We start from the raw sequence: 21,102 nt of genomic DNA, 5'->3' as shown, positions 1-21,102 counted from the left end.
ATCATGTTTTTGCTTTCTCTCATGCTGTTCCCTTTGCCCAGGGCACAACTCATTCTTAGCTGTCCTCCCTCCCCTTCTACCCTGTCTTCTATCCACTACTTGTAGATAACCTACTTCTCTTTCAAGGTTCAGCTCGAGCGGTACTTATTCTGTGCAGTGAGGACACTCATGTCAGCTGCCTGGGTTTATATCTCAGCCCCACTTCTTGTCTCTCGATCACTTCTTTGTCTCTCAGTTTCTCGTCTGAAAAAAAAAAAAGGAGTTAATCATCATCATCATCCCTATGGTTTCCCTTTGTTAGAATCCACTGAGCTAGCACACGGACAGCACTGGGAATCATGGTTTTCACATAGTTATTGTGCAATCCACGTTTACTCTGCACCTCAGATAGAAGAAACTATTTCTGTTGTCCCTTCTGTACCCTTTATAGACATCTGTCATAGCACTTATAATACTTGATATAGCTCTCGGCCCAGTGCATTGCATCAGTAATAATAGGTACTCAGTAAATGTTTATTGGGTGAATGAGAGAGAAAAGGGAGAAATCTTAGCTCGACTTTAAGTGGATTCCAAAACAAAAATCTCTTGCATGTTACTAAGTAACAGGACAAAAAGGAGCCATAGAGAATAAGCAGGTTCATTAAATTGAAAATAAATTTTAAAATATCTTATATACAATTACTGTGTTTTAGTATCGGGCTCATGTCCATAGGAGGAAAGAAATGCCACGTGGTCAGTCTAGTGGTCCTCTTAGGAACCTGTGTCCCTGCCAATCCTTTCTCTTACTGATTTGCATTTCTTTCTGTTCATTCCCCTCCCCACTCCTGCAAGGATGAGCACGCTTCTTCCCTGTGGTTTCAACATGTGGAGCTGTGGGACCAGTACAGAACCATGTCTTGGAGAAAGTGCCAAGGATTCAATGAATTATTAGAGTAAGGAGGCCAGCTGCAGAGCCACGGGGTTCAGAAAGACAGAAGGTGAGGGCTCAGGACCCAGGCAGAACAGAAAGCACTGGGCTGGATGTGGGGAGGTGGGGCCAAAGCCCTTGGCTGGTTAACAGGAGCGTTGTTGCCTGTGCAGGGACGGTTTGTGTAAAGCCGTGGACAGAACGGGACTTTCAGGCATATCACAGCATCTAGAATTAGAAGGAGTCAGAGATGTCTTGTCAGTGAGCTCCATACACTGCGTGGAGAGCATCTTGACTACTTCTCTTCCTTCTCACCTTCTGTACTTTCTGTGATAGAAACATTCTGTTGCCTGGATTCATTCAACAGATGTGGGTTATCACAGGGCTGTATTGGGCATCTATTGAGGTAATAGGTAGAAAAGCATTTTTGAAAGTTGCTAATGTAAAGTTCTTCTATTTCCACCTAAAACCTCCTTTCTATTGGAAAACCTTTGCTTTATACATAAGCAAAGTGTCTCTTACTGAAATTCATATCTTTTTCATGCTGTTTTAGGCAGTGGGAGATTTTTGTACATCAGAGGTACATTCTGGTATGGCTCGTGTGCTAGCTTAATTCTGACACTTTCTCAGCAAATGAAGCAGTCAACTTTATAACTTGGATTAAGTTATTTTTATATTCTTTATGTTTCGTGACCACTGGGGTGCAAATTTCCTCAGGGAATAAGTAGAATGCCTATCCTAAGGAGGATTCTGTAGATGTTGGTAAAATGACTAGGTCTGAAATTCTCTGTGCTAAAGCCGCTAAAATCTTAAACCTGCCCCTTCTTTTGGGGAAAAATACGTCTTTATATGTGTACCTTTATTGGTAAGACTTCTGCAGTTCTCTGCAAGAGGATTAGCAAGCATTGCAAGCAAAGGCAAACATTTCAAGGAAAAACCTTACAAATATTCTTGCTTTCAAGATAGACATAATATCATGCCATAAGTAAACATTATGAAACCATTTCCTTTTGAAGTTGATTCACTGAACCAGTAATTTGAAATTCAGCTTGATGTTAGAGACCTTTTATTTTAAATGACTGTTGTTGGTCCACTAGACTGGTAAATTAGGTATGCCATAAGAAACAAAAAAGCTTTGTTTGTAGTCTAGCACTCAGTTATTAACAAATATGAAATCTAAAACTCCTAACCAACGTTGTTGGATAGCTAACAAACGTCCAGCATCTATTTTGGGTTTGTGCACAAGTTGGCCAGAAGCAGCCTATTCAGAGAATGAAATCTGAATTATTAAAAAAAAGGAGGCGGGGGTAAGATGGAATTGGGGTGGGGGGAAAGGTCAAGTCTGTAGTGGGCAGAACTCTAAGATGACCTTCAAGACTCCAAGCCCATCTTCTCCCAGTTATTCAGTTAAACACTAACTTAGTCCTGTTGTGAGGGGATATTGCAGATGTCATTAACATCCCAAACTAGTTGACCTTAAAATACGGAGATCATTTGGGTGGCCCTGACTAATCATATGAGCCATTTAAATCTGGTCTAGAGGTCAGAGACAGGTAAGTCAAAGAGATTTGAAGCTTGAGAAGGATTCTACATGGAGGAGATTCCCTGTTGCTGGTTTTAGAGGTGGAGGGGGCCGCGTGGCAAGGAATGTGAGCGGCCTCTAGAACCTGAGAGGGACCCCGAGCTGACAGCCAGTAAGGAAATAGGGGCCTCAGTCCTACAACTGCAAGGAACTGAGTTCTGTCAACAATGATTGAAAATGGATCCCTTCCACCCTCCAGATGAGAATTTAACCCAGCTGGCATCTTGATTCCAGAATTTTGATACTCTGAGCAGATAACTCAGCCATGCTGAGCTAGACTTCTGACCTACAGACCTTTGAGCTAATCAGCAGGTGTGCTTTAAGCCATGAAGTTTGTGGTCGTTTGTTACGCAGCAATAGAAGACTAATATGAGGCCTCTGTCATGTCTCCTTTGCATCATTGTAGTAGCCTATTAACTGGTCTCTCTGCTTCTAGACCAGTGTTGGTCAAACTGGTGAAGAAACAGTTTTTGAAATTCCAGTGTGTTGCAGACCAATACTGTGGCAGATTGTGGTTCACGAAGATGGCTGCAACATCTCCCGTCCCTGTGCTCTTCTGTCACGTGACCATGCCACTCCCTCTCTCAGGAGGCTCTCATTTCCTCCACCTGAGTCCGGGCCTGGCCTTAATGACAGGCTTATAACCTCTTACCATTTTCAAGTGATGCTCTGTGTTGCAAGGCTGTTAGAAAAGGCCCTGCAGCTTCTGCCTGGTTCTCTAGCAAGGCTCCTCCTTGGCACTCAGCTGCCGTGCCTTGAGAGGCCACGCCACGTGGAGAGGGCAGTACTGGGTGATCCAGTCAACAGAATTAACAGCCTTCCTTGAGTCATCCCAGCCCAGATGCCAGACATGTGAATGAGAAGCCTTCAGATAATTACAGCCCCTAAGCTGGTCTAGTCAACCCCAGCCTTGTGTCTTCCCAGCCGAGGCCTCAGACATCGGGGACAGAGACAGGTCATCCCCACTGTGCCCTGTCCAAACTCACGACCCACAGAATCAGTGAGTGTCATAAAGTACTTCCTGCTTTCTGGCACTACATTTGGGATTGGTTTGTTATGCAGCAGCAGATAACCAGAATAAACATTTTTATAAAATGCTGTGAAAGCGAAATTATAGAAAGACAGAATATAAGCAGAAAACACATAGTGCCACTGCTATGCTACTCTTTTGGTCAAAGTAGTTACAAACCTGCCAAGATTCAAGAGGAGAGGATACAGACCCCACTTCTCAGAGAGAGGAGACGTGAAGAATTTGGGAGCCATTAAAAAAAAAATTTAAATTTTGAAATAAATTTAGCCTTATCGAAAAGTTGTAAAAATATTACAGAGAATTTCCATATGCCCTTCACCCAGCTTCCGCTAATGGTAACATCTTATGGAGCCATAGTTCCGTTGTCAAAACCAGGAAATTATCATTGATGTAATATTGTTAACTGATCTGCAGATTTTATTCCAGTTTTGCCAGATTTCCCAATAATGTCCTTTCTCTGGTCCCGGGTCTAATCTAGGACCCCACAGTGCATTTAGTTTTCAGGTCTCCTTAGTCTGCTCCAATATGGGACAGTTCTCACCCTTCCCTGTCTTTCATGACTAACGCTTTTGAAGTGTACAGGTAGTTATTTTGCAAGATGCCCCTCAAATTTGCTTGAATTTTTTCATGGTTAGATTAGGGTTATGCATTTTTCACAAGAGTACCCCAGAAGTGATGATGTGCCCTCCTTAGTGTGTGATATCGGGGTGTACATGACGTCAGTATGTCTTATTCCTGGTGATGTGAAACGTGCTCCTTGGGGAAGGTGCTTCCTGCCAGGGTTCCCCACTGTAAATACCTTGTGGATAGGTCCTTTGAGACTCTGCAGATATTCTGTTTGTCATCATATGTTGCTGGGGCCGTGTTATAAAACTGCCACAAAGTTCAAATTTTTTATCATTACATCCAACAGATTAAAACTTAATCTTTCCAGTTTCTGTCATTATAGTGTCATAGATGTGGGCTGTTTGCAGACTGGCTCTGGTCTGCAGACCACACTTTGAGGAGCAGTGTTCTAGGCTGCACTGCTTCACCAGTTCCTTTATTCCTATTACTGTCAGATCGGAGTTTGAATAGCAAATCCAGCGGTGTCATTCTTCAGCTTGGAATTCGTCAGAGGCTTCCCATCCTTTTAGGGTGCAATCCAAACTTCTAAGCCTGACGGGCAAGGCTACATCATTCTGCTCCATCTTTCACATTGTCCCTTTACTAGTTAGACTTCTCCGATTGTCCTCACCATTGTATCCATGTAGGCACACCTGGCTCCTCCACACACTGTAGCTGGCCAATCCCCTGTCTTTCAAGGCTGATGAGCACCTCTTTTCAGTAGTCTGGGCTCACTAGGTTTTTCCCACGTCTAGTCCCCTGTATCCTGTGCATATATCTCTGATAGAAGTTGAATTTTGTTTTTACGTTTGATTACGTATATGTCAAGCCATTTTTTAAAAAAAATTTTATTGAAGTATAATTGATTTACAATGTTGTGTTAGTTTCAGGTGTACAGCAAAGTGATTCATTCATATATTAGCTATATCGTATGATATTTGTCTGTCAAGCCATTTGACTTGACTGAGCTTAAAGGCATCGGTTTTGAGTTATAAGATTAGCCCATGACAAGGGTTCAAGAGTGTTAATCATAACTTGAGATAGTATCCAGGAAGAAATGTATCCAGTACTAAGTAAGATCCGTATGACCAGATGGATTCCAGAAATGCAGAGACGGTGTGTGGAGAAGCCCTTTGGGGAGGGCATTGTCCCTGATGGATAGGGTTGACTGTTGGGGCCTTTGGCTCTAGACTTGTGGCCCTTCTTCATGTGTATGGTCTCTACCCCAGGGGTAGATAAAAACTTCAAGCGAGGAAGCAAACTCAAGACAGTGCAGCTCCATGGGTGGACCCCTGTGTCTCCATAGGCCTGTTTTATTGCTTTTGGGGACCACTTTCTTTGTCCTGCAAAACTGAGCAAAGAGCAGGTGGAGATCCTCTGCCTTCCTCTCCCTGCACCTCCTTCTAAGTTTTAAAGGAAAATTTTAAAGAATGCTAATAATGGTTTGAAATTCAACCCAACCTAGTGTTATAGCTCTCTGAACAGAACGGGAGTGATCTCCCTGTACCAATTTTTCCTGTGTTGCAACTAGTCTTTTATATCTGGATCTTGCTAGGCTTACTTTATATTTAGCCCTATTTTCAAAGTATGTGAAATGTAATTGTGCCAGAAAATAGAGAAAAGCAAGGCCGCCATGATTCCATAGGTCACCGCTAATAACTTTACCTCGAAAGCAATTGTTTTTTCTTACATCAAAAGTGTTGACCTATTATTTAAAGTATACATTTTAATCTTTTTGGTAATCATTTAGCACATTTTGTGATAAGATCTTCTTAAAATTTGTGCTCATAGCTTCCAGAGATAAATCTCAACTAAGTATTTATCAGAATTTAAATACATGGTATTTTAAATGAGTTATCAAGCATTAATAAATACATGAAAATATTATCAATAAATGATTTATCAATAAATAGATTTTTAAAAATTTCCCAATACCAATGGCAACATTTACTTTAAGAACAGGAAGGAGTTAGAATGCCAAATAATGTATCCTAAAGATTTTCATAAATTCATTCAAAATTTTCTAATTCAAACAGCACCTCTTTTGTTAATAACATAAACCACAGATATACAAAGTCCCAGTCAATCTCCTGTAATCAAACCTTGTAAGGAAAACTCTTTCACCATGTACAATCTTATCATTAAATTACACTGTTAAGGGGAAGAAGAACCGCCCCTCCCCGACAAAAAACCCAAAGTAAAGTAGTCCCAAGAATGGAATTTGGAAAGGGCAGTATATTTCAATTTAATCATCTGGAATTACTTAAATACAGTGTGCTTAGATGGCTAACGTAAAGGAAGAAAAGTTTACTGTGCTACAGTTACGATCTTCACAATCCTTTGAAGATTTGGGATAATTTCAAAAAGATCTCTACTTTGTTTTTGGTTTAAAAAATTCAGATAAATCTTTTCCGTTCCTGTCCTTCAGGCTGTCTATAAACCATAGAAATTTCATTCTTTTCAAATTCAGGAAATAACAGACTCATGTAGTAAGATGATACTGGTCATTTAAATCATGGGGGCCAACCACAACAGAGCCCCCGGATAAGATAGCCTTTTGAGTCATGATTTTCCAAAGTCTCTGTGATGACTTAAGACCTGCTGCCTGAATAAATCCCTGAGAACCAGCCACATCCACTTTGTTTAGAGGTAAGCCTCCTCCTCCCTGCTCTACAGAGGCCTGAGCACCGGAGCTGCTCCCCAGAGGACCAGGTCAGAGCAAGAGAGTTCCATTACTCAGAGCACATCAAGGGTTGATCATTGGAGAACCGAGCTACTAATTGGACTTATGATGATAGGAAAGGAGATGCTTAAAGGAAGGAGACGTATTTTTTAAAATCAAAATTTAAGAACATATTGAAAACTATGGTCTCTAAAGCAGTCTAAAATCTGTGGATTTCAGATATTTTATATACAACTCACAATAAAACAAAATGCATTTTATGTCACTACCCAGTACACGTATTCAGACTTATAAGTGAAATAAAGATGCCACGGAACAATACTGTGTGTGACACCCTTGGATATTTTCTATTTTATTGTTTTAAATTAAGAAAATGCTAGTCAGTAGCCAGTAAACTCATTGCCCACTTATCGGTCACTTCCCATAGTCTGGAAAAATGCTGCCTCAGATAGTTGTAAGCGTATGCAGCCACTGTTGTCCCATACCTGCTTTAGAGTGCTTTTGGGATTACATGTGAGGTTAGTTCATGAGTCACAGAAAATGTCATAGAAAAAAAATTTTTTTTCACTAAAAGTGATTTTATTTAGCTTGAGTTCCCTTTTTATTTACCAGATGTGGCTCTAAATTATGTGTTAGTCAAATCAAAGAACAAAATTTTTCTGGTTGATTGTGTTCAGAAGGATGTGAGGATAGAAGTGTTAGAACTTGAGGGAGACTTAAGAGGTAGTCCAGGCCGGCCTGCTCGTCATGCAGAGACCCGGAGACGAACTAGTTGCAATTTTCAAGAAAGAATTAAGGTCGTTTACGTAATCATATGTTAGTAATAGAATGTATTTTAAAATACCATCACAGAAAGGCTGGTGTTGTGAGTGGCTGCTTCTGGATCTGAATGTTGAGGTAGACTATGATACAGGGAGCTGTCACTTCTATTTACCATTGGGGAGGCAGTGGTGCCTGTGTCCCTGTGACTTTCTTGGCTGTGGTTGCTAGGGCCACTTGGAGATGTATGCGCTTGGCTCTTTCAGCCTGGGTCTAATAAAAGTATATATCATAAAAATTGAAAAAGACCTATTTAGCAAACAATATGGTTAACATCTAGGAAGCTGAGGAAGAGGATTAAGAATGTGCTGACCTAAAGTTGTGCTTAGTCCTGAGTCTGTGCATTTCCTGTCCTGCCCAGGCATGGTATAAGGAGCTCCATCCTCACATCTGAGCCTTCAGTTGCCCAGGAAAGTGAGAGAATGTAAATGAATTTAATATTTGTAGTCAAAACCTTTTCCCTCTAATATATCGAGACTACAGAAATCATCAGGTTTATTTTTGCTAGATACTGAGCCAGGGATTTCTAAGTGCTTCAGTCTCTGAGCATTCTCTCTGTATCTCACTTTTCCTTAACAGATATTTGTAAAACACTGTGATCTTTTTTTTGCCTAATCTCATAGGCTTTTCTTTCATCAGTGTATTATCATAGACAAACAAGCTCTAGGGAGGCCAGATGATAAATTCCCTTTCTATCCTCCTGGCGTTTTCTGTGAAATAGACCAACAGCACATACCTACAATGAAAACAACATGCTTTTCTTAAGTGCTGTAGTTTATCCTACAAAGTAAATTCTAATCAAGTTAAGGAATCTGATTTTTTTTTAAAACTAGAGCAGGATCAGCAAATTATAGCTTGTGGGCCAAATATAGGACACTGCCTGTTTTTGTAAATAAAATTTTGTTGGAACACAGCCATGCCTATTCATTTATGTATTATTTATGCCTGCTTTTACATTGTAGAGACAGACGTAAGTAGGTGCTATAGAGACTGTGTGGCCTGCAAAGCCTAGAATATTTACTATTTGGCCCTTTATAGAAAAAAGTTTACTGACCCCTGGAATAAAGGGATATTTAAAGATTGAAGTATTGTTCTTAAAAAACTGTCACTTTTGAATCAAGGCTATTTTCCCTTAAGTAGCATGAAAAATTCTTCTGTTACAAACAGATGACAATTTATAACTAGGTTTGATGAGAGAAAGTGCCTAGAAACTATTGAGTGATTGGTGTCTACCTTTTTTTAAAGGTCATTAAAAATCATTGTACGTTAAATCATTAATGCTGAGAAGATAACTAATGAGGCATATATGAAAGATTACCGTGTGGCATGCTAATAATTTAACTACAGGGAGGATTGGTTACATTATTTCAGCTGGCATTGCCTATTTTGACAGTCTTTATAATAATTGTGAATTTTAATAAAATTTTACATTTATAAATATCAGTCTGTTTGAGATTTTACTTGCTACAGATCAGTGAGGCTAAGCTAATAGTCATTTGCAAAGAAGCCTCATATTTCTTGTGTTTAGATGTAGTTCAGTGTATTAAAATGAGTATTTAGTCATAATATTTTTCGGTCACAGAATTTAAGCAATGAAACATGGGGCTGCAATGCTCCATATCAGGGTAGCAGTTTAAATAATTTTAAAATAATTAATAAATTATCTTTTCATTTTTTCACAGACTTGTGGAAGAAAGCAAACTGATCCCACGCATTTTTGATGTAATTCTGGTAAGAGAAGAAATGTGCGTCTGAAATTCAAGTGAAATTTAAAAATTTTTAAAGGTTTGACCGTGTTGTTTGGTTGGGTTCTCACCCTAACTCTGCCCAGAAGGATTGCGTGTCCATCATCTCACTTAACCTTATTAGGCCTCAGTTTCCTTGTCTGAGCTTTTGTCCAGCTCTGAGATTGTATAGGGACGCTGTTTAATGACCTGCCCTCTTTCTGAAAATCCTTTGCATTTTATTTCTATAAAGTTAAAAAATATGTTACCTAATATAGAAAGAATACTGTATCTGAGGTTGGTTTGTGGAGGAAGGGCAGAATGACGATCGCTGTGCTTCAATATGAATTTTCTGATTTTCACCATGAAGCTCTCTGACTTTGTCATCACTGGGTCAGATCAACAATTTTATGCCTATGGGCAGAAGTTGTCTTCTTCAGAACGTAGAATAGCTTAGCTTCTGTACACCATTTTTTCCATTCATAGAACACAACTTGATTGAAAACCATCGGTTAAAGAAAACCTTTCCTCTCTGGTTCCTATGTGTAGAGAATAAAATGGGATGTAGGGTTGGCTTTTCTCACTTCTGATAAATCCCTATTTATACTAAATGCAAATCTGAGAATTAGGCTGAAAACTCAGTTGGTACTTATAGCAAGGGAGTGCCCTTAGCCAAGGATGTGTTCTCTTGTACCTGAGTGGGTTGTCCCCCTTTACCAAAAAGTTTCCCTCCATAGCTAACTGACGGTGCAAGGGACAAAGGAGGGGACATGTCTGCAGTCAGATCAGCCGAACCTGCCTTGGTCATCAATAGAGCAATAGCTGTTTTTGTCTGATAACCCTACAAATGGAAGATGAGCCCTCTTTAATCATCCTAAAATATTAATCTACAAGTTGTTTGTGTGCTGATAGGGCTGTATGGTGCAAACATTATTTTTCTTAGCTGCAGATCGCCCTTTTTTTTGGTGGAGAGGTGTTGGGTTTGCTGAGCTACTTGAGTTAGGCGGGGAGTAGGGGTGGGCATGGGTAGTATTCCCAAAGCACGCTCAAGTGACAACATGGTGACCCAGAGCTGCCGTGCTAAGAGGATTGAATTGCTTCAAATAGTCAAAGGGGGTTTTAGGGGCAGTATCAGGAGAAGAAAGGGAGAAAAAGGAGATGAAGAACCATGGAGATCATCAGCTGTCTAGTGGGGATTTTTAAGCTTTGCCCAGTGGTATGTGTATCTCCCACCTTCAGTAGGACGTACATCACTTGCTAATTTGTTGTGGAGTTGGATTTGTTTTTGGAGGGCCACGGGTGCCGTTAATGTTGGGTTCGGCTGCACGGTTGGGCAGGGGGCAGGAGCCAAAGCTGTCCACGTTCAGCCACCTCTGGCTTGCACTTGAAAAGAGACTTGGTGCTGCAGACAGAGAGAGCTGGATCTAGACTGGACCTTAAACTCATGGATGTGACTCATCCCCTTGCTGTGCCAGGAGGGCTTCTGACCTGCTGAGGTCAATACAGCTCCTTTTGTGACTGATAGAAAGTTCTCTACCCAGCCTTTGGCAATCATCTCGAGGTCTAAAATCCCACACATGGAAAATTCTTCCTTGTAGGTTACCAAAACCCCTCCCTACGTGATGAATCTTTGTATAACGAGCACCTAGCAAGGCTTCATGTTGCACAAATGCTTAACTGATTAATGACACCATTGAAACCCCTGTCATTGCGTTGTAGCTGTCGTTGGGAGTGCGTAGAGGTGACATATACTTTCCAGGTCAGGATTTCAACTTGTCCTGAGCCCTGTGACCTCGGAGGCATTTCTGGGATGAGGCTTTTCCTCCTGCCGGAACAGCTCCATACTCAAGTGTTTTGTAGGCCCTTATTTTGAAAAGAGGTCCTGCTGCTAAGAAAAAGTAAAGAAAAAAAACAGTTGGAAATCACTGCTTTTTGGGACAGGACTTTTGATGTATTTGAAGAACATTATTGAATCCCTATCTATTTTTGTCTTTCTTGAGTTGAATAATCTCTACTTTTTTCTCTGTATAAATACATTTTTAATCAATGAAGTATCTTTTTAGCAGTTATCCTATGAACTATTACCTTGTCCTTTCTAAATTTTTGTCACCGGGCTAGACATAATACTTTGATTCTATGCTGTACTTTTTTTTTTTTTTCTCCCATATTTTAACATTTCTGAATCCAGGCTATACTTCCCATACCAATGACATTTTACGGTTGCTTTCAGCCAGGTGACCTGGTTGTCATTGCCTTAACCAATTCATTTCAGTTTTATTTTTCTTTTTATTAGTGCCCAAGAACGATATATTAGAAAAATATATGTCTAAGTTTAAAAGAGCTCTTTCAATAAAAATGAAAATTCTAAGGATAAGAAACCAGGCCATAGTTTAATTGGCAGCATTTTTCTTCTGTAGTGCTTGATAAAATAATGGTGTATCTTAGAACTGATGGATTCCTGGATTCAAGAAAACACAGTGTATACTTCAGTTGGGTCTGGTTTCTAAGTTCAAGGGCCTAGGTGGTGTCTGGCATATATATAGCAGCTTCTAGCAATGGTTTGATCAGAACGAGACATAATGAAAAGATTGTACGAGACCCTTTGGCTACTGCTTGTGTCTTTTAGCCACTCATTAAAAAACAAAACAGCATTTGACTCGTTTAGCTGGTGGTCCACTGTGACCTCTTGATGATTTTTTTCTTTACTCTTAGCACATAACTGTCTTCCATCTTCGGTTTGATGTACTTAGAGCCTGATAATGGGCTTTATAACATCCTTCTTTTCTAGAGTTCCTCATATGATATGCTCTTACCCACAATGTAAGACATCCTCTCCTAGATGTTTTTCATTAGAAAGCAAAACTGTTTCTTCTGGTGGGCAGGAATTGCAGTCAGCTTCTATGTCTTTCCTGCAGGCTTGGAGGAAGGTGAAGATGAAGGCAGCAGAATTCTAAATTTGTCATCCCGTTTGGTAGGAGGTTTCTCAAGGGAGAAAGAGTATACTGTGAACTCCAGGGGAGGGAGTGATTGGCTCTGCTCCGTGTAGGGAGAGGAGTTTCACGGAAGAAGTAACCTTTGAACAGGGCCTTGAGCGGCTTGTCTGTGAGGAGAAGGGGGCATTCCAGCTTTGGGGATGGTGAGTACTTAAATGTGCCTGCAGCGGGGCTGTGGAGAGATGGTAGGGAGTGAGTACTTTGGGACCAGATTCCCGCAGGGCTTTATACTGTGGTTCTTTCTTATTTGTTGGCTTTGCAAATAATTTATGCTCTTCAAAATCATGGTCCTCTAAACAAACTAGTGGTTACCAGTGGGGAGAGGGGAGGGAGGAGGGGTGATATAGGGGTAGAGGATTAATAGGTAAGCTATTATGAATAAAATAAGCTACAAGGCTATATTGTACACGGGGAATATAGCCAATATTTTATAATAACTGTAAATGGAGTATAACCTTGAAAAGATGTGAATCAATATCTTGTACACTTGTAGCTTATATAATATTGTACATAAACTTTACTTCAATTTAAAAATTAAAAAACGTCAGGATCCTCTCTTTAAAAGAAAACTTTTTGAGCCCCTCTGCTGCTGGGGCTATGTGCAGTGAGGAGGTGTGCTGCCTGGCCATTGGGGTTGGGTCTGGGAGAGGATCAGGATGAGGGTCTTGGGCTTATACTGGAAACTTAAAACAGGTTGAAAGCTGGATTCTGGGAGTCACCTGCAAGACTCCATCAGCGAGGCTTTTGAGATCAGCCAAAGGGACTGTGGGAAGGGAGCTTAAAAGGTAGAGCCAGTCTCAGAGGTCTGATCTAAGGGTCCAGGAGTTCTAACACCAGAGAACAGGCAGGGTGTTTTTAATCCTGTGTTCCAGCTGCAAGTGTCCCCACGCTTGGCAGGCCAAGCGGTGGGAAGAACCAGGTAGCTGATAGCTTACAAAAGGGAGCTGTCACAGCAGCTCAGTGCTGCTTCCCTGGCAGACACTGCATTTTCACTGGCAGCACAAGGCAGCTGTGTTGGGGGGAGTGGAGGCTCAGGCAGCCTGCACTGAATTAAGCTGGCTAGATTCCCACATACAGCCTTCAGGGTCTACGACTCTAAGGCAGTCTGGATCTGCTTAATAAATGCGGGCTCCTGGGGAAAGTCAGTCATAGGAGGACCTGGTGGCTTGGTTTTTGAGTGCAGAGTTACTGGCCAAGCAGGATGGAAAGCATTCTTCTTTCTCCTTTGCCACTTTCCAAAGAGTAGACATTGCTTTTAAATGTGTCTTAAGTATGAATTTGGATGGATCAGCCTTTGGGGTTTGCTATAAGTCTAATCTCTCTTCATTTTATTTCAGTGGTTTATGTTGTTTGTTTTTTTTTTTTTTAATTTTATTTATTTATTTATGGCTGTGTTGGGTCTTTGTTTCTGCGTGAGGGCTTTCTCCAGCTGCGGTGAGCAGGGGCCACTCTTCATCGCAGTGCGCAGGCCTCTCACCATCGCGGCCTCTCCCGTTGCAGAGCACAGGCTCGCAGACGCACAGGCTCAGCAATTGTGGCGTACGGGCCTAGTTGCTCCGTGGCATGTGGGATCCTCCCAGACCAGGGCTCGAACCTGCGTCCCCTGCATCGGCAGGCAGACTCTCAACCACTGCGCCACCAGGGAAGCCCCAGTGGTTTATGTTTTGACCTACTTCCGTAAATCATTTTAATGCCAAGTAATATGGGCAACCTGTATTTTACTGGAAAAAAAAAATCTGTACTCATAGCAGATTTTCCAATATGTGCCAAAATATCGCTGTCATGGTATTTTAGGTGTCTATTCCAGAGCAGACAATTAAAGAGCAATTTCATTGGCAAATGTTAACAATAAAAATGGGATTAGCAGCACACGAGTTTGACAATTATGTTGTTTTAACAGTTCTCGAGGATAGCAGTTGAAGCAAGCTTGAGTAAATCTTTCAAGTCAACTGTATCTTTAGAAAAGAGTCTCTTTACGGACCTTTGGAGCCTAAAGGATTTAGTCCCTGAAATACCAAAGTAGTACAGACTGGTAGCCGCATCACATTTAAGGAATGTTTCCAATCCTGAGCGTTCATCAGGCTTCTGAAATTACTTTGCTCCATTCTAGTTGCAGCCCATCTAATGTGAATTGGTTCTTAGGGTTAAAATGACAAGTTACTTATAAGTTTAAGCATCTGCATGCTTGTGTCCAATATGCCATTAATAAGCTGCTGCTCTGCACTTGAGCATGAGTTTCTAAAATAGAAAACATGATCTGATTAAAATTTCAAAATGCTTGACTTAGGAAGGTACTTTAAAAGTTACACAAAGAGTACTTACTGGATGCAGAGGATAAATCTGAATCTTCAACCTACATGGATACCTATAAGGGATTCTGTAGATTGTAAGATGGAGCTCTATAACCAATTCCTGGTGTATACGAAGATGATTTTATACACTGCTAACATACTGCCATTAAAGTACGTACTTCGAAGTATTTTGTTCAGTGGGGGTGGGAAAGGAGCTGGATTTGCGCAGATCTATTCTGTAAACTTATATTTACAGAATAACTCTCTGGGGCTAGTGTGCAATGTATTGATACTGGATTGAATGAAGTGAAGTTGCCCATACAGCAGCTGAACTAATGGCTTTGATCTGATCAATACCGTGTTATCTGGTTAGCTGAATAAATGGGTTGAAGCTAAGTAAAATAAACTTCTATCAGTACACTTGGGCTAAAGCATGACTAGTTACTGCATAATCAGCCCAAATGGTTTGAAAGAAGATGGACTGTATTAAGATAAAAACCACATGTTATATCCAGTGAAAAAAATGCTAGAATAGGGCTTAGGATATCTTTGGCCAATCACAGGGCATATATTGGGAATGTGTTACATAGGGCTTCTCCCAAGTCAGTGGAATCTTGTGTGTTATCATCATCATTCTTGTTTCTAGTTCTGCTCTAGTTCCTGGGCTTCACTTTGAGGAAACAGGTACTATTCCCTCTTCCTTCTCTGTAAGGAGGTGGTCTAGTTACAAACCATAGAAGTAGAAAGTGATAGGACGTCAAATAATGTACTTCCTAAGAGTGTTAAGCTTTTGTGTTTTTTGGTTTTATTCTTAATTGATTGTGGGATTAGACTTGTGAAGAAGTAAGGGTAAAATTAGGGCATAGCAAATAAATGAAACCTCAACAAGAATGAGTTACACACCAGTGGAAAGAGATGCATGGTCCAATAAGGTGCTATAAGGGAGAATCAAGAGAAAACAAACACTGGATTAAATTTTGAACAAGCAAAAGAATTAGTATAGTACTGGAAGAAGAGGCGGTGTTCTTGTCTGAGGGTCTGTGAATCTTAGGTACTTATGTGAGCTTGTCCCCCTGCACTCATCTCACTACCTGTGCTGTTGATTAAATTTCTCCTGCAAACCTGCTCTTTTCAATATGGTAGCCAGTAGCCACATAAAGCACAACGAGCACTTGAAACATGGCTGTCTGAATTGAGATGCGCTCTAAGTGTCAAATAGATACCAAATTTCCAAGGGAAAAAAGAGCGTAACGTAGCTGATTAATTTTCCTGTATTGATTACATGTTTAAATGGCAGTATTTTGGGTGTGTTGGGCTAAATGGAATATTATTAAAATTAATTTTATCTGTTTCTTTTTTTTTACTGCAGCTTTCAGAATATTAAAAATACGTGGCTTGCATTATATTTCTGTTGGATAGTGTTGCAGTAGGTGATTTCCTGTCTTGTATCCTCAGTCACATTGTGACTTTTGCTTCAGGGGGAATCTGCTCTATGTACAACCAAACCGCATTCGTCCCCAGCACATTGCCCTCCCTGCTTTTTGATTTTCAGTACGTTTTGATTTATTAGTGAACAAGTGAGGGAAGTGAGGCACGGCTGTTATATTTAGACCCTTTCTTCAAAACTGCAATCACAGCTGACCTTTCTCCCCTTGATGGTGGATTGGAAGATGAAATGGTAGGAAGGGCCGGTGTTCTTCAGTATAATGTACTCACAAAAGGCAGTGTGGTTGTAGCTCCCCTGAATTCTGGCCATGACTAGCGATACCACTCAATTTTACTTCTTTCCTAACTCTGCAATATCTGAGGATGCCCAGTGATTGGCCATTGGTCAACTTTGGGTTCAGGCTTGTGTTAAAATGCCCACTGTGGTCATCAGGCCTTGCCCATTCTCACTACTCCAAAGCCCTATGTGTTTGGGGCCCTTTGATAGATGGAACAAAGTAAGATAACTTGTGGTAAATACAAAGAGGTACTGGAAGAGCCAAGTTTAAAAGCAGTGATCATTCATTCTCAATATGTGACCAGTGAATGTTATGTTATCTCAAAGTTCCTCAGTAATGTAGGACGCCATAAGTTTATTCATGAACAAAACTGTTGAGATACCCACTTTTTTGAGAATGAGGAAATATCAGTAAAAAATTACTAGTTTTGATTAAAGCAGCAAGCATCTACTAGCATTTGCTTTTGATGCTCTTTGCATTTGTTTTCTTGGATGAGCAAGAAAAAGCAGAATTTATGTGCTTACCCCCTCGCTGCAAAGGATTTTCAAGCTGAGCCAGGAAATCTGATGCACTAAAGCAGTTTACAGATTTATGGGGAAAGGAGAGCTTTTTAAATAGCTCTAGCAAGTGAATTGCATTTTGGATTTATTAGAGGTACCAAATTGGAGAAACACTATGAGGAGATGCCAGTAAGGGCAAGTTATTACACAGGATTTTTTGGTTTATTTTTTTCTGACAACAAAAACTACGTGCTTGTAAAAAGTTCAAATCGTACAGAAATGTCTAAGATAGAATGGGAAAGTCTTCCATAATATCACAGCCTACAGCTTGATGCATATTTTCCTCATTATTTTTCATGTATGTATTTTTTAAAAAAATATTTATTTATTTGGCTGCGCTAGTTCTTAGTTGCAGCATGCGGGATCTCTGTTGCGGCACACGGGATCTTTAGTTGCAGCATGTGGGATCTCTAGTTGCGGCATGTGAACTCTTAGTTGCAGGATGTGGGATCAAGTTTCCTGACCAGGGATCGAACTGGGCCCCTGCATTGGGAGTGTGGCGTCTTAGTCACTGGACCGCCAGGGAAGTCCCCCACATATGTATTATCTCTCTCTTCTTTTTTTTTTTTTTAAAAAAGGGACCCTACTAAATAATATATTTTATATCTGTCTTACTTTACAATGTCCATGGCAGCAGGGTGTGTGTGTGTGTGTGTGTGTGTGTGTATATGTATGTACACCCATATGTATTATTTGTTCTATTTGATGGCCATATAATATTTTTTGTATTAGCATAATTTATTTAGCCAATCCCCACTGATGGACATTTCAGGTTTCCCCCCCAACTTTCTGCTAATGTGAGCAGCACTGAACAGAGAATATCTTTGTACATCTGTGTGAGTTTCTATAGGATAAGTTCTTAAAAGTTGCATATTACACCAAAGTATATGCATCTTTTGCATTTTAATATTACTCTCTGAAGTGGTAATATAAAATTCCCCACACAGCAGTAGTATAAAACAACACCTGCCTTGCCATACTCGCAACTGAGTATTACTGGTGTTTTAAAGCAGGGGTCCCCAACCCCTGGGCCACGGACAGGTACCGGTGGTCCTTGGCCTGTTAGGAACCCGGCCGCACAGCAGGAGGTGAGCGGTGGGCCAGTGAGTGAAGCTTTATCTGTGTTTACAGCTGCTCCCCATTGCTCACATTACCACCTTAGCTCCGCCTCCTGTCAGCATTATGGTGAGTTGTATAATTATTTCATTATATATTTCAACGTAATAATAATAGAAATAAAGTGCACAATAAATGTAATGCACTTGAATTATCCCAAAACCATCCCCCGACTCCGGTCTGTGGAAAACTTGTCTTCCAGGAAACCAGTCCCTGGTGCCAAAAAGGTTGGGGACAGCTGTTTTAAGTTGTCAGTTGTTTGTATTTTGACCTGTGTGTTTTTTAATATCAGAGTCAAATTTATCAGGTTTTTTTTTGCTTGTAGCTTCTGTTAGGAAAGAACTTCTCTTTGACAAGGTTATAAAGTATTAATCCATCTTTTATTCTATACATTTATGGTTTTATCATTAAATCCTAAATCTTTGCTCCAAAATAACTTTGTTGTGAGGAACGACTACAAGTCCAGCTTTTCTCTTCCCCATACCTCCCTCTCACCATCACCAAATTCTTCCAGTGGTGTTCGTTGATGTAATTCATCATGATGGTGGCTTGAAATGCCATATTTATCATTCATTCACTATATTTTGTTTATTGTCTGTATTGACATACAGTAAGCTGCATATATTAAATGTAGCAATATAATTTGATGAGTTTTTGCAAAAATATTCAATCAAGATAATGAATGAACATATCCATCATCACCAGCATTTCCTTGTGCCTATTTTTAACCCTTCCCTCCCTACCCCCATTCCTGTCCCAAGCAACTATTAATTTACTTTGTAGATTAGGTTACACTTCCTAGAATTTTATATAAACTAGTAATAAGGGATGGACTCTTTTCTTTTTTAATGAATCCCTGGCTTCTTTTGTTGAGCGTACTTAATTTTTCCTAGGGAGAAAGCATTATGTCTGATGTGAACCATTGGGTTTTGTTAGAATCCTTTAGTAGGTTGAGAAGTTCCCTTTCGTTCCTAGTGTGCTGAGAGATTTCACTGATGGACTTTTTTTCTTCATCTAGTAAAATCATCATGTAATTCTTTAAAACATTTTTTAATATGGTGAATTTATTGATTGATTTTTGTATGTTAGAACAGTCTTGCCGCCTGGAGTTAAAACCCATGTGATCATGCTGTATTTTTTTAATATATAATGCTGGATTTGATTTAGTAAAAATTTTAAGTATTTTTGTGACTATGTCCATGAAGGATATTGTTCTATAGTTTTCTTTCCTTATAATCTTTTTCTTATTTTTGTATCAGGGTAATGTTGGCCCCAGGGAATGAGTTGGAACATGTTCCCTCTTCTGCAATTTTTTGGGAAAAATTTTCTTTTAGAATTGGTATTTATTTTCTCCTTAAATGTTTAGTAAAAATAACCGGTGAAGCCACTTGGGCTTGAAGTTATCTTTGTGGGAAGCTTTTAAAGTATAAATTCATTTTCACTAATAGATAGAGGGTTATTCAGTTTATTTCTTTTGGTATCTTTCAAGGACTTTGTATATTTCATTTACGCCGTGCGATTTATTGGCATGAAGTTGTTACGGTGTTGCCTTATTATCCTTTTAGTGTCTGAGAATCTATAGTGATGCCTCCCTCTCATTTCTGATACTGCTTTTTTGAACAGTGATGAAAAATTGAGTGTTCCTTTTTTTTTCCCCCTCTGATTTAGTTAGCTAGAGGTTTACTGCCTTTATTTGCCCTCTGAAAGAACTAGCTTTTGGTTTTATTGATTGTTTTCCCTATTTGTTTTTTCATTAATTTTTGTTCTTTATTACACCTTTTCTGCTATTTCCTTTGGGTTTCATTTTTTGCTCGTATTCTGATTTTTTAAGAGATGCTGAGGTCATCAGTTTGTGACTTCTCTGTTTTACTACTATAATCATTTAGTACTATAAATATCCCTCTAAGCACTGTCCTAGTTTCAATTTTGATATGTTTTATGTCATTTTCATTTAGTTCAACATAATTTCTAATTTCCTTTGTGATTTCTTCTTTGATTCATGGATTATTTAGAAGTCTGTTACTTAGTTTTCCCATATTTGGGGCCCAAATGTATTTTTTATTGATTACAATTTAATTACATTGTTGTTAGAGAACATACTTTGTATGATTTGCATCCTGTACAATTTCTTCAGGCTTGTTTTATGGCCCAGTCTATGGTAAATGTTTCCTGTATACTTGTGGAGAATGTGTAACTGCTGTTGTTGGTTGGAATGTCCTGTGAATGTCAGTTAAGTCAAGTTGGTTGTTAGTGTCGCTCAAGTCTTCTGTGTCTTTACTGGTTTTCTGTCTACTTGTCTGTCACTTACTGAGAGAGGGGTAATAGTGTCTCTGGCTATAATTGTGTCTTTGACTCTTTCCCTTTCAGTTATACCACTGTTGTTTTCTGCTTTGAAACTCTGTTATTCCATGTAAAAATTAGATTTGGGATTATGTGTCATTTTGAGGAATGGAACTCTTTATCATTATGAGATGCTCCTCTTTCTCCTTGGTAATATTCTTTGTTCTAAAACCCATTTTGTCTGATGTTAGTATCACCACTGCAGCTTTTTTTTTTTTTTTTTTCATGAAAGTGATTTTATTTTACTTGTTTTTAGCACACCCCTTTCATTTATATTCAGTAATAAATTATTTCAAGCATAACTCAAAAAACACAAGGGCACACACGCAGGTGCGCACACACACAAAAATATGGAACGCTTCACGAATTTGCGTGTCATCCTTGCGCAGGGGCCATGCTAATCTTCTCTGTATCGTTCCAATTTTAGTATATGTGCTGCCAAAGTGAGCACCACTGCAGCTTTCTTTGATTAGTGTTAGTAGGCATATCTTTTCCCATCCCTTAACTTTTAACCTGTCTACACCTTTGTATTTAAAGGTGTTTTTCCTGGAGATAGATGTAGTTTGATTTTACCTCTTTATCCAGTCTTACAATATTAGTCTTCTCTTTGAGGTGTTTAGAACATTTTCATTAAAAATATTTAAATCTACCATCTTACTACTAGTTTCATGTCGCATCTTCTGTTCTTCTTTCTCGTTTATTTCTGTCTTTTCCAGCCACCTTTTAT

The 21,102-nt window shown here is 39.6% G+C and overlaps 1 protein-coding gene and 1 non-coding gene across 5 annotated transcripts in view; one reads left to right on the top strand and one right to left on the bottom strand.

Annotated features, from left to right (window-relative positions):
• Window positions 1-21,102, top strand: part of ULK4 (unc-51 like kinase 4) — a 540,948-nt gene that overhangs the window by 239,112 nt on the left and 280,734 nt on the right. For all 4 annotated transcript variants that reach the window (XM_068558236.1, XM_068558233.1, XM_068558235.1 and 1 more), the window contains one exon: window positions 9,310-9,358. In XM_068558236.1, coding sequence (XP_068414337.1) covers window positions 9,310-9,358 — 49 coding nt within the window. The remainder of the gene's footprint in view (window positions 1-9,309; window positions 9,359-21,102) is intronic.
• On the bottom strand, window positions 20,720-20,826 carry LOC137774343 (U6 spliceosomal RNA). Its single transcript, XR_011075864.1, has one exon. It is a non-coding gene; the product is annotated as a U6 spliceosomal RNA (small nuclear RNA).

The sequence above is a fragment of the Eschrichtius robustus genome, chromosome 12 (genome assembly GCF_028021215.1).
Source record: "Eschrichtius robustus isolate mEscRob2 chromosome 12, mEscRob2.pri, whole genome shotgun sequence".
Classification (NCBI taxonomy): Eukaryota; Metazoa; Chordata; class Mammalia; order Artiodactyla; family Eschrichtiidae; genus Eschrichtius; species Eschrichtius robustus.
This window is presented reverse-complemented; position numbering and strand designations above follow the sequence as displayed.